Here is a 13,275-nt window from a genome sequence, read left to right on the forward strand (position 1 = left end):
GTCAATCTTTTTACCATTTACAAAGTGAACTTACACTAACTGCTACAAGGCACATTGATACTGCCATTGTTGTAAGATTTCCTCCTATTTTGAAAGTCTGTACAATAATGTGAAAATTAAGTTTCAAGATAATTAATTATAGTTACCAACTTCATTAATGAATGTGAAAGTCAAGACATTTTTGTCCCTACAAACTCTCGCCGGGACGCGGAACACATTTTTTAAAGTTAGTCACAAGCAAGCGGGTTATTTTAGATTTACATCTAAGTTACACCACCCGAGTGCGATGTAATGTCACGTGGTATTGTCAAGGGGGTCAAGATGGAATAAAACGAGCCCGAGGGGCTTCTAACCTCCTTCGCTCGCTAAACTATAATTCGTAACGTAACTAAATCACGTTTTATACATTTTATATTACTTACAAGTATTATTTTTACCTTATTTTAATGATAAAAGAATTGTGAAAATTTAACAACTTTACTTGAGCTGGGTTTGAACCCACGCCCAGAGCAGCACGCACGGCCACGAGGACCGAAGACAGCTGGTGTTTATTTTCTGCTATCCACCAATCAGAACCGTGTGTTTAGCTCTTATGGCTAGGGTCGAATATGATTAAAATACATGCTAACGGCAATACCACTGGGAAAACTGCAGTATGATAAGAGAGGATGGATATCATTAAATAGATGAACTTAGATAAACTAGATTTACATAAAAAACAAAAAAGATAATCTAAATTCTAAATCTTAAAAATAGAAGAAATCAAGAGAGAAACGAGAAGCAATTTAACACCAACAAAACTGAATAAATCGAAATTCCATGATCACACATGCTTACTAGAATCTTTTAGTTTCACTAGGTATTTTCGGGATAGTATTTTTTTTAGCATAAATGACAGATTTTGTTCCAAGATTTTCTACCCTTTGTTATTAAGATATTTAATTCTTTAGTGTAAAAATTTATTTTGTCTTTAAATGAATCTCTGTTTACAGATTTATAAATTTACAATACAGATAAAAATGATTGCAAAATTTACCTGCACTGGTTGCGTTAGTCCAGCTGGAATTTTAGCAGATGCTGTGTACCATTGGTTCGTGTCAGGATTAGCTCTCGAATAGAGATTTAACAGTTGTACTTGATAGACAGGAGCATTCTCTAAATAGAAAACTTGAACGCCGTTTGCTTCTGGTAGATACGCTCTGGCGAAATAGTCCAGAGCCACAGTGGCTCCGTTGGGAATATTGAGACCAGGAGTGTTAATGGCAGCTCCTCCAGATACTTGATTCAAGACATCTACAACGGCTACACCGGCTCTTCCATCAGGATGTCCTGGAATAGGAGAATCCTTAATTTCTCTTAGAGCATCGATGGTTGTTTGTCTGAAGATTACAGTGTTGTAAGGGTTCTGTTCTAGGTCGTCCAGTCCAGATTCGAAGTCGTATTCTATTGTCTTAAGTTGACCCCTCCCCAGAAAGGAGATCAGAACAAGGATTGTTACTGTTTTGGTGTACATGTTCTGTTAAATGTATGCTGCTGCAAGTAGTTGATGATGAATGCTTGAAGTCAGACCCTTTTTATATTCTTTTCAGATGGGAGTTTTGCAATACAAGCTTTATCAAAGTTGTAAATTTTGTTAGAATTTTTTCCAAGTTAATCCGTGATTACTTTATTACTTTGCAACTAACCTCGTTCTTCCATGGACGATTGGATTATCTTTAATCTGTTTTATTACTTTGAAAACTAGTATTGAAAAAAAATGCACTTTTTAACATAATTTTAAAATAGAGTTTTACTTAAGGAAATATCGTGCTTAAAACAATGACCTGACCAAGATTCTTCTTAGTAATAGACAGGTCACTAAGTTAATTGAAAAGAAATGTGAGTAGGCTGAGAAAATATATGATGACCTCGTTTACGAGTAAAATGTAATCTCGATATTATGTTTGATTTATGCCTTTGCAGATATAATTTCTAGTTTCAGCGATTTACGGTATTTTTTTAAAAATTTCTATCTACATTATTTTTTCATATATATATTTTTTTCAAAAAAACACAACAACAACCGGATAATGTTAGAATAACAAGCTATGTAATTGTTTAGTTTAATTAGGCGAATCAATAGATGGGCATTTTTCAAAATATATTTCGATGACGAGCGGTCCCGAGTTCGATTCCTGGTGAGGGCACTCGGTCGATAAACGTAAAAGCTTCTTCAGGCCAGCCATCTTCACTGAGGTTTTCCTGGGTTTTCTTCATTCACACCAGACAAATGCCGGTATGGTACCTAACATCCAGGTCCCAGGTCGCTTCCTTCCCTCTGAAGTCCTATCTTCCTTCCCTTTCCTCGATTAGTGCAATGGCCGAGGGAAGTCATCCCTCATACGTGACTGACTAAAATAGTCTTAGTTTCTGAAAGTCCGGAAATCCAATTCCTAATATTTCGTTGATAATTTTGGTATATGTCTGTCAAGTTGCAGATGCTACCCCTGGCGAGATGTGAAAGGGTAGGAAGGGGGCTTGAAATACATGAAGACAGTATAGCAAATACTAAAAGAGAATGGTATATAACAACTCCGTGCTTATAATAACTCCGTGCTTTTCTACCCAAAATAGAACTAGGAATCGTATTCACCAAAGCCACATGTCATACAAGACCAAAGGATAACGCATAGATTACATTGTACTGATTGAAAACGTTTGCCTTCTCTGATTCCAATAAAATTGAAGCAATTCAGAAACGTTTTCTACGTTACTTACATTTCCATAAACATCAAGTATCAGCTATAAGATTTAGAATATTATACCAATATTTGTTAAATGAATTTGGTTGTACTAAATTATCTGCCAGACAAAAAAAAAAAAAAAAGGAACAAATAATTTTATACAATCTGTTTCAAGGTATATACGAAAACAGTTCGTTTTTAGGACTATTAAAATATAATATTCGACAAAAATGGCTAATATTCGACAGAGATATTTACTATTATATGATACACCTAGAACGGAGCATTACAGCAATTCACCATTGGTTCGGATATGTAAAACATATTATATCACAGAAATTGCCGTATTTACATTTTAGTATGCCATTTCAAAGTTATTGAGAAATATTGCGACAAAATGTCTTATGAATTTCTATAGTTACATGTTTTTTTTATAATTGTATAATATTTATCTATATTCTTATTGTTATTTTTTAAATTATTTTTTCTTTTAAATCTATTACAATAATAAAATTGAAAAATATTTTGTTGAGGTCTTCCATAATTGGAGAATATATTCTCTGCTGAAGACAATAAATAAATAAATAAATTAGTTTAAGATAAGAACCATTTGTCATATTTTATGGAAGACTTAACAGCCCAACTAGGGATCAAACTCGTAAAACTATGCAGGAAATGGAAACTCGAAGGTTTGAAAAATTAGGATGTTGGCCTCTAAGTAATAAAGACTGGGGACTTATGGAAGTGAACCTGTTTTTATGCAGAAGTGTTTTTTTTTTCTTTCTTTCAAAGCATAAGACACTCACATGAAATGATGTGAATCTCACTTATCTACGTCGAATTGTGTTAGAAAGGATTTATTGAAGTTAAAAATTTTTACTTTCAGTGAATATATGATCTAATCACAGTCATTGTCGTTTATATTATCATATGCACAAAGTAAATTTCACTGAATTAATTTTGAATCATTGTATTCTTAACCCTTTAACTGCCACAATGTATTAGCAAAAAATGTATACCTCGGGCCAAAAACGTAATCTTGATTTTTCTTATTTTATTTGAACCGATTCTGCGTACTGCATGTGTATAATCTTCGAAAACAAAAAACAAAAAAAAGTGTGAGGCATTCGTAAGTGCCACGCTGCACAAATTTATAGAAACAGTGAGGCATAGCGTTGATGCCTCATTGCGGTTAAAGGGTTAATTTAAATAAATAAATCTCCTTACTTAATATGTCATTAACACAAGGGTTTCTCAACCTTGCGGTCCGCGACACTTAGAAGGGTCGCGAGAAGATTGCATGGGGATCGCGAAGACAAACGGAAGAAATAAATATAATTAGAAAAAAATGAAATCTTTGAGTTTTACTGCCCATGTTTATGCCGGTTAGACTAAAGGAGACGGTGATGATGAGTAATGAATGAAATGGTGGAATGAAGAAAATGGGAGGAAACGGGAGAACCCGGAGGAAATCCTCGCACATGGTGTTTTAAATATAATTAGAATCTAATAATTAAAAATATTTTTCAAAATTAGTTTGAATTTTGTTCTGAGAGGTATATTTTTATTTTATACATACTGTCAAGGACAACAAAAATATTTTGAACAGGTGCAGAATCGTTTAAAAATCAATTTAAATTAAATAGGTACGATATCAAACTAATGATTGAATACCAGAAAAATACAGATTCAACAAAACCTTCATATTGAAGTGTATATGCCTACAATTGAAATTGAAAGCTAATGAGATACCTGACACGGGAGGGTCCCACAAGTTGTCGCTAAAATCTGATTGCCACATAGCACATCTGATAGACCATCATGAGAAATGAAAATGAGCAACTTGTGGGACCCTCCCGTGTGAGCATGTGGCAATGTCCGGTTCAATCTTTCGTGACGCACATTATCAAATCATTGAAAACGCTCAATAACTTTTTAACAACTGTCCAAAATTGTTAATAAAAATTACAAATCACTTTATTTTTTTTATCAAATGACCTAAAATTAAGGGAGTTATGAAATTTTAAGATTTTCAAACGGCCTCCATTTTGAAACAGTATGACGGATCCGATTCGATATTTGTGGTATGAGTGAAGTGATCAAATTTGCTTTTAATCCATTCGCTTTTAGGGAAGTTACTGTGCCCACTATATACAAGAAATAGATTCTACTATTACAGAAATAGATGAATATCGTGAGATCTTCGTAATAGGTATATTAAAGATCCCACACACGCTTATTACAAACCAGAACATGTAAGGGTGTCTCTGGCAAGAGGGTGTGATAAAATTTGGGTCGTAATAGGAATTAGGTTGAGAACCACTGATTAACACATTCGCTTTCATATTCAACCTTAGTTGTATATACAAGGTCTCTCCCCAAAATAAGTAGAATAATGTGCTCCGTCAACGCTAAAAGGAGGCAATTTATGGAGGAAAAAGTGATTATGGGTATTAGGAAAGGAACGCGAGGCACCTCCGTTGCCTTCACGCCGTTATAGTATGAAAATCGCTTCTGGACTGAACCCCTGTTCGATTCCTTTGTTCGAAGAGCGTAACGTGCCAGGAGGGAGATCTTTTCGAAGCTTCTCGGAAAGACCATTGCAACAGCCAAAAGCTATTATTATAAATTCTCTTACAATTAAGAGCTGTTTTCAAAAGGCTTATTTTGATTTTTTTTTTTTTTTTTGTTAAACTTGACAAAACTAGCTTTGGTTGGTATATAGATCCACTTGGAGAACAATTATGGAAATTTACAACTTCTTACGTTCCATACTATTGGTAACAAATGTATTTTTAATACATTAGAAACTATGTGCATTTAAAATGTCCAGAATGAGTGACAGCATTAATTTCCACTAATATGTAAACTTTTGAAATTTATTTTGTATGTGACTACACAAATAGGATTTTAGTTTTGATTCTTTTACAGTAAAAAATATTTTGTGAAATGTAACGGAAATTGAGAAGGAGCATTCTTTGCAAATTTCACAATATTAAATATGATGAGGCTGAAAAATGTGTTTAACCCTTAACCAGGCGCGCTCTTTTATTCAGCGTTAGTAGGCGCGTGGGCAGGGCCGTGCCGTGGAAAATCAGCGCCCGGGTCGAGAATATACGACGGCACCCCCATACATATATGCAAAGCAATTTTTCCTATCTTTTTTCCCCTTTTTCTACCGAATTTTTCGCCCTCTTACTTTGGCGCCCGGGGCCGTCGCCCCGCTCGCCCCCCACGGCACGGCCCTGCGCGTGGGGGTAAATTTTACCCCCAATACTAGGTACACTTTGTGATTAAAGTATTGTTCAGATTTATTGGTGAACAAATTTATGGTATTACATAGACTATTACAAGCTACTTAAAATAGGTTTTGATATAAAATGTGAGATAAAAATGAAATATAAAATGGAAACTAAATTGCTTGGTATTTTTTCTGTTTCTTCGTTCACACCTGGGGGTAAAATTTACCCCCACGGGACCAGTTACGGGTTAATGTTTGTAATTTAAAATCCAAAATGTAGTTTTGCTACTACATATCTTTGAAATTACAGTAATTATTAATTTCTTAATGAACGACATTTTTGAGGTTATTAATTAACATATTAAAACACACTAACAAAATATATATAGGTATGTATGTATGTAGGTAGATAAAAATCTCACACAAGTAGATACGAATACACAAATAAATAATATCCCGGCACTATCAGTAGTATATGGGAAAATTATCCCAAGAAATTCCTTCAGATTGGAAGCATTTCATATCTCAAGGTAATAAATAAATATCACTTGTAGTGGCCAGTCTTTCAAAAAGACGAAATTCATTGGGTTAAGTTTTGTCCCCTGAAGCCCCTATTTTACAACTGCTTCAAGTTCGAAAATGTTATTATTTCTCTTGCTTATCTTCATTTTTAATGTTCCCCCTCAAATAGAAGTTTGCGTGTCTTTTCACGCCACTCATTTTTATATATTTATTCTCACAGTCGCGTCGTGATTAATTCGATTGAGTGTAAAAGCGGGATTAACTAACCAAATTCATCATCATCCAAACATCGAACACGTATTTTAGAATTTGACCGTTTATGATTTTGAAAACGCCCTGTGTATACTATAAGTCATCACTCGTCACTTTGTATATCACACCGTCATTAATAAGTCATATGTAATAACTGTTTTTAAATAATAAGTAAAAAAAAATTGTGACCCTTATTGAAACGTTTGAGTTGCGAGCGGTGCGAGGAAGATCATTTTTACCAAATCTATTTCTTTGCAAACCGACAACAATATTGATTTACTAGGGCAAAATGCTTTTACGGGGTGCAGCGACGTTTCTCATTTCCAACACTTTTTCTTTCTTGTTCGTTCGACGCGCTCTTGCTACCAGCGCCCGGGCAATGGCAACGCTCGCCCCCACATAGATATGATTCTGTCTGTCCTTTCACAATTCTATTTTGTTTTATGTTTCTCCTTACTAGTTGTCCCATAACGGAGAACTATTGAAACCTTCAATGTTCTTCAGTTTGCAGTTTCCGTTCTAAGACATAAGTAATACACCATTAACGATAGCAAGCCAATTAGCTGTAGAAATGCGAGTCAAACTGAAGTGGGGTTACTACAATATTAACATACATAACTACCGAAAAATGTGAATCTTATATCGGTGGAGTCTCTCTTGTCCTCAAACAAAACCTAAGATAATGCAATTGCTTTAAAATAGATCAAAAGTACAGAAAACAATGAGGAATGATCCCTGAAAATAAAAGGATTTTTTGTGGTCTGCAGACAAAGAAATGTGGGTGTGGAGAAGAATTGAAAAAAATGTTCGGTCGAGCGGATAACGAATGAGAGGGTGGGGGAGAAAAGAACACTTTTAGATGTTATTGAGAAAAGGAAGAGAAACTGGTTGGAACATTGTCTAAGAAGAAATTGTATTAGAGGAACATGCAAGAGGACATGGTGACAGGAAAGAGAGAGAAAGGGGCAAAGGAGGCTACAATTAATGAATGATATAAAAGCAGAAAACTGATACATGAAGACGAACAGGTTAGCGGACTACTGTGAAGTATGAAGGCTTCTCAGCTGTAGCAAGTGTCCTGCCAATAATGGCAGAATACCTTATGATGATGATGATTACTTATATTGGTGGAGTCTCCCTTATCCCCAAACAAAACCTAAAATAATGGTATTACTTCAAAATACGAACAAAAGTACAAGAAACAATGGGAAATGATCCCCAAAATAAAGGATTTCTTATGTTCTGTAGACAAAGACGTAACTAGAGCATATAGTTTTTGTTACAGTAGACGCTAGGGGGAAAGACGGGAGTGAGCGCCTTCCGTTGGCCACGCCTACTCCCCAGACATATTTTGTAATGTAGGTAACTAATGTGATATTATTATTTTCAGTAAACAAAAGAAATCTGTACCCCCAAAAGTCCTCTGCTCCACTGGTTGACATATCCTCGAATAAATTAAATCTGGTGTACACACTAGTAGTAGTAAACCATGACGTTATTGAAAACATGGTAAGCCATATAAATTACATTTGGAAATTTAAAGCAATATGTGTGTGTAAACAAAAAATTTAATGAATAATTTATAGCGCTTTTCACTCACAATTGGAGTCTTTTTGTCCCTCATTTAGCGATTTTTTCTTTATGTCAGCTTTTTGGTAGCACGGGTTCCGTCCCAATAATGACGGAACGAGTGGCAGGCAATTAAGTTGCCTTTGAGTTAACAGTGGCACAAATAGTAATAACTGTGACACACATATTCCTAACAGTGACTTATACGTATTGTTCTTGTATATATGGATTGTTATATTGAAATAGAACCATGATTCTTTATGAGTGTTATGTGAAAGGAAGTATATAAAAGTAATTAACCAGGAATACATATTGAATATAGTCAGAATTATTAGCAATGGTAGAAATTTATTGTAAGCAACTGGTGCTAGATATAAACATGCGGGAGCACTCGTTGAGACTTTCGTTCTGCTACGAAGCTTCAACATAGTATATTCATCAAGATGGACATTGATTTACCTTACAGGGTCAAATTATATTTAGTTTTGACCTACAGAAGTCTTCCTATTTTTGCTATACACTTCAAATGCAGATGGACTAACATCACGAACAATACATTTGTGATACCTTCGGGTATGAAACATGTAAATCCATTCAAATCTTATGATTACCGGACCATTCCGATCATCGCATGGAAGCAAAATGCCAACCCAATTGCTTGTCTTGGTTTTGCAGGTTTGTGTAATCGAATTTCTGTTTTTTTTAAATAACAACAGTCATTCGCTTTACGCACTTCTACATCCCTGAGTTAATGACCCCAATTCTTACTTTGTACTTTGACCTTAATAAACGTCACTAACATTAGGTTCATTTTTATAAAGGTTTTTAAAACGATACTTCCTTGGAAATGTTGCGAAACAATCACTGCTGATAATGAAGATCTCAAATCTGTGATAACAAATGCCAATAACTATTGCAAAATCCAAGGTTTGTTAGTTCATTTCTTTAATGGATTAACAATGTCCTCAATTAGATTTTTAAAAAATGAACTTCAAAAGTATTTTAATACGAAAAAGCAATGATTTCCAACAAAATTTATGACATGGATTTTACATAGCTTTATCATAGAAGGAATTTTCAAAATACTGTACTATTTTTATAAGTATTAGAAAGCATATATAAAAAGAGCTGTTGATATCATAGTTCAGTAAGTATTTCGGAAGACTACTATACCAGCAAGCAGGAATAATGTTCTTCAAGATCCCAGGTCTTGTTCTTTCTGCATGCCTTTTCACAGTGTCCTACACTAAGACAATCGAATATGATTTTGAGACTGGATTGGATGATTTAGAACAGAATCCTTACAATACTGTGATTTTCAGACAAACAACCATTAACAAACTGAGAGGAATAAAGGACTCGCCTATTCCAGGACATCCTGATCGAGAAGCTGGAGTAGCTGTTGTGGACGTTTTGAGCCAAGTATCTGGAGGAGCTGCCATGAATACTCCTGGCCTTAATATTCCCAACGGAGCCACAGTATCTCTGGACTACTTTGCCAGAGCTTATCTCCCGGAAGCCAATGGCGTTCAAGTGTTTTATTTAGAAAATGCTCCTGTCTATCAAGTACAACTGTTAAATCTCTATTCGAGAGCTAATCCTTCCACAGACCAATGGTATACTGCATCTGCTGAAGTTCCACCTGGACTAAGACAACCAGTACAGGTAAGTTATAATTTTCTTAGTTCAATATACATTATTAAACACCGTTCTTTTTTGAATTAATTTGTTGGTTGAAATCCTTATCACTGCAACTTTGCAAATAGTCCCATTGGTATTGGCATTTGTTTCTGAAGTTAGTAGCTTCTCATAGTTTAGCGATATAATTCTTCGACTGTTATATTTCTTGTTTATTATGTGAATAAGGCAGAAGCAAACTTAACTTTATATATTATTTATAATAGTTTACTGCGTTAAGTAAGTCAACATTACATAAACAAGCAACAAAATAGTCAATATTATTAACTGTTATTGACAACGAATGACATAATTTTCAAAAGTGGTTTCATTCAATCTGTTAGCCAAAACTGATTGTTAAAATTTATCAAACTTGCAGAACCTGTTATTAAAGATGTTTCGCCACCTCTAGATCAAGTATTTAAGAAGAAAACATAACAATTATGTAGTACTTTTCTTGAAAATCAATATACAAGATGCTGACATATATATGATATAAGACTAAATCCAAATCAATGTGATTTGTATCATTGCAATAAATAATAATAATGAAATCATATTGTAAGCTCATTTCATATACTGATCACAGAACAGTTAAATGATTTGAAAGACACCATTTTTTTTGAAGCGACTTAAAAATTAGTTTTCCGGATTTTCTCAAAAAGTAAGCGTGAGAATTGCCCTAAAGCACGTCATTTTGGGTAGGTTGATGGTCTATTGATTGGCAATTACCTTGGCTTACGATATTTTCTCCTTATTATGCACGAAAAATGTCGTAGAATTTGGACAAGTTTAATATTTTAAGTAAATCAAGTGTCCGTAATTTTAATTGAATACATATTAATATTGTTCAGTTTAAAATGTTCGTCTTATTAATTTTAAGGGGCCACGGTGCCTCAGTGGTAGTGCACTTACCTCTGGTGCGTGGGGTCACTGGTTCGATCTGAGGCCAAGTAAGTTTGTGGTGGACAACATCGTGTCTGTGAGTTCTCTCGGGGTATTTCTGTTCCCTTCCACATTCTATGTCATTCTACCAATTCTTCCATTATCATGGGGGCGCGGTGACTCAGTGGTAGAGCATTCACCTCCGGTGTTTGGGGTTCCTGGTTCGATCCCAGCTCGCACCGTGTGGACTTTGTGGTGGACAAACACTGTGCTCGTGGGTTTTCTCGGGGTTCTCCCGTTTCCCCCATTTCATTCATTTCTCATCTTCACCGTATCCTTTAGCCTAACCGGCATAAACATCGGACGTAAAACTTAAAGATTTCATTTCATTTTTTTCTTCCATCATCATTTATTTACATTCATCAATATATCAGTCTAAAGGGCATAATCATCGACCATAAACTTGAAAGATTATCATGAAAGGTTTTATTTATTTTAAATACACTATGTTCGTATAAGAAAGCAAGATTTTAAAAAAAAAATCTTTTTATCTACTGCTAACCTTACACTTTGAAGATCTTATTTACAGAATTGTGATAATTAGATATTGTATTAAGTAATTACTAATGAATGCTCTTCTTACTCAGATATGGTTCTATGGCAACGTAGGTAACAACACTGGAATAGACGTAGTTGCTATAGATAACGTACGAATCAGTGGAGTGATCGACGACTCCAGTGATGGAAATGGTGATAACTCACAAACCGATCCCACTCCTGGTACAGACCCCAAGCCAACAGATAATGACTGTGAACCTAAGACAACACCTTCTACTACTACCCCTACTCCTAGTACTACTACTACGACAACTACAACTACTCCTGCTCCTCCTCCAGGTTGTGATTGGCCTTCTTCCGAGGAAACAGATGATAGTTCATCTTCCGACGATAGCAGTGAAGAACATTTTCTCATGAAAACAAAAGAAGAAAGGAAACACTCAACAAAACACTAAAAAAAAGATGTGTAAAAACTATACATGCATTGTAACTTATTATTTGAACAAGCAGAAGACTGATAGTGTAAATTATATGGTTGCAACTTTGTTAATTAAGTACTGTTAATAAAAATTAATATATTTAATATTTTTGTGACACATGTAGTTCTTCGGAAAGCAACATAAAAATTTTTTATTGTTTCCATGTATTTATACTGTTCTTCTTCAATGCTTTTTCGCTAGAAATTTACTAGTATCTTTACAAATTATTTCAAGATAGGTAGCATTTTCAATACTTCAACGGGAAACCTATTGTTTCACAACAGGAATTACATTAAAATATTGTATACTTCGTTGATACAAGTTTGTACACCAGAAAGAAACAATCTTTCTTTGATAACAATTTGTTATTTAAATCACAAACCAGCAAATACTAAAATGATGAAGCATAAAAGAATGGAATTTTTCAAACATAATTTCCAGATTCACACAATTAGTTTGTCATACGTCCGTACTATTGATCGGGTAATAAAATGGCGTGTTTGTCAAGTCCCAATTAATAATTATCTCAAATGGATGGCCCTGGGGAGAGGAAATTTCCCCAGGGCAAGCTTTCAAATTGCCTACGGGACCACACTTCCGAGTTGGTTGAATGTGGATTACCACTATTTTTTGCAGTACTTTTCACTCCTGTACATTGCAATGCCTCTCAGGGAAAATCTGAAACCATCACTACTCCCAACAATTGCCATTTGTGCCTTACAAAATATTTTCTAATGCCAAATGAAATATAAAAGAAAGGGAATTATATAATCCTACTAGTTTTCTGTTATAGGACATGTTCATAGGTCGAAAACACTTACTTTACATTATGTATATCCTTGTATAGAAACGTTTTGAAATCCAAATTTTGTGAACGATAATATGATATGCAATTTAAACTCCTTACCTACCTTTTGCTTCACAAGTATTAAAAAATTCTTAGCGAAAGCAATAAGAAAAATAGCAAACCATTTAATGTACTTCCTATGATGATCAAATATTATTTTTTACTAATCGGCCCTCTTTCATATTTGTTTTTTATGTTACTAAACAAAAAAAATAAAATATATCAAATTAATTCTATAGACGTAAAATTATATTAACTTTAGTACAGATACATCTCAAAAATTAAAAAAACCAAAAGAAACAATTCTAATAGGAAAAGAACAATCAGGAAATCTAATTCCAATGATTATTAAAGTATATTTCTGATAACAATACCAGTAATAGATAATTAATTCACGATAAAAATGTAAAACATTTTGTAATAATACTGAGAATTACATCTGTACTTATGTCAGCAGATAATTAATTATATTAACTATGTAATCCCTACTCAATAACTTGCAAAACATTACACCATTCACTG

The 13,275-nt window shown here is 34.3% G+C and overlaps 1 protein-coding gene across 1 annotated transcript; it reads left to right on the forward strand.

Moving 5' to 3' along the window:
* The first annotated feature begins 9,495 nt into the window (after positions 1-9,495).
* LOC145681746 (uncharacterized) lies at positions 9,496-11,882 on the forward strand. The gene is made up of 2 exons (XM_081753356.1): positions 9,496-9,972; positions 11,517-11,882. Exons 1-2 carry the CDS (start codon positions 9,496-9,498, stop codon positions 11,880-11,882), a joined length of 843 nt encoding a protein of 280 aa, XP_081609482.1.
* Positions 11,883-13,275: the final 1,393 nt, after the last annotated feature.

Source organism: Thermobia domestica, chromosome 3 (genome assembly GCF_964235325.1).
Source record: "Thermobia domestica chromosome 3, izTheDome1.hap1.1, whole genome shotgun sequence".
Taxonomy (NCBI): Eukaryota; Metazoa; Arthropoda; class Insecta; order Zygentoma; family Lepismatidae; genus Thermobia; species Thermobia domestica.

Bases quoted from the DNA above. Each gene is read 5' to 3' on its own strand.
- LOC145681746 (XM_081753356.1), top strand. From the start codon at position 9,496: ATGTTCTTCAAGATCCCAGGTCTTGTTCTTTCTGCATGCCTTTTCACA. The intron at 9,973-11,516 runs GTAAGTTATAAT...CTTCTTACTCAG, and splicing joins GACTAAGACAACCAGTACAG to ATATGGTTCTATGGCAACGT.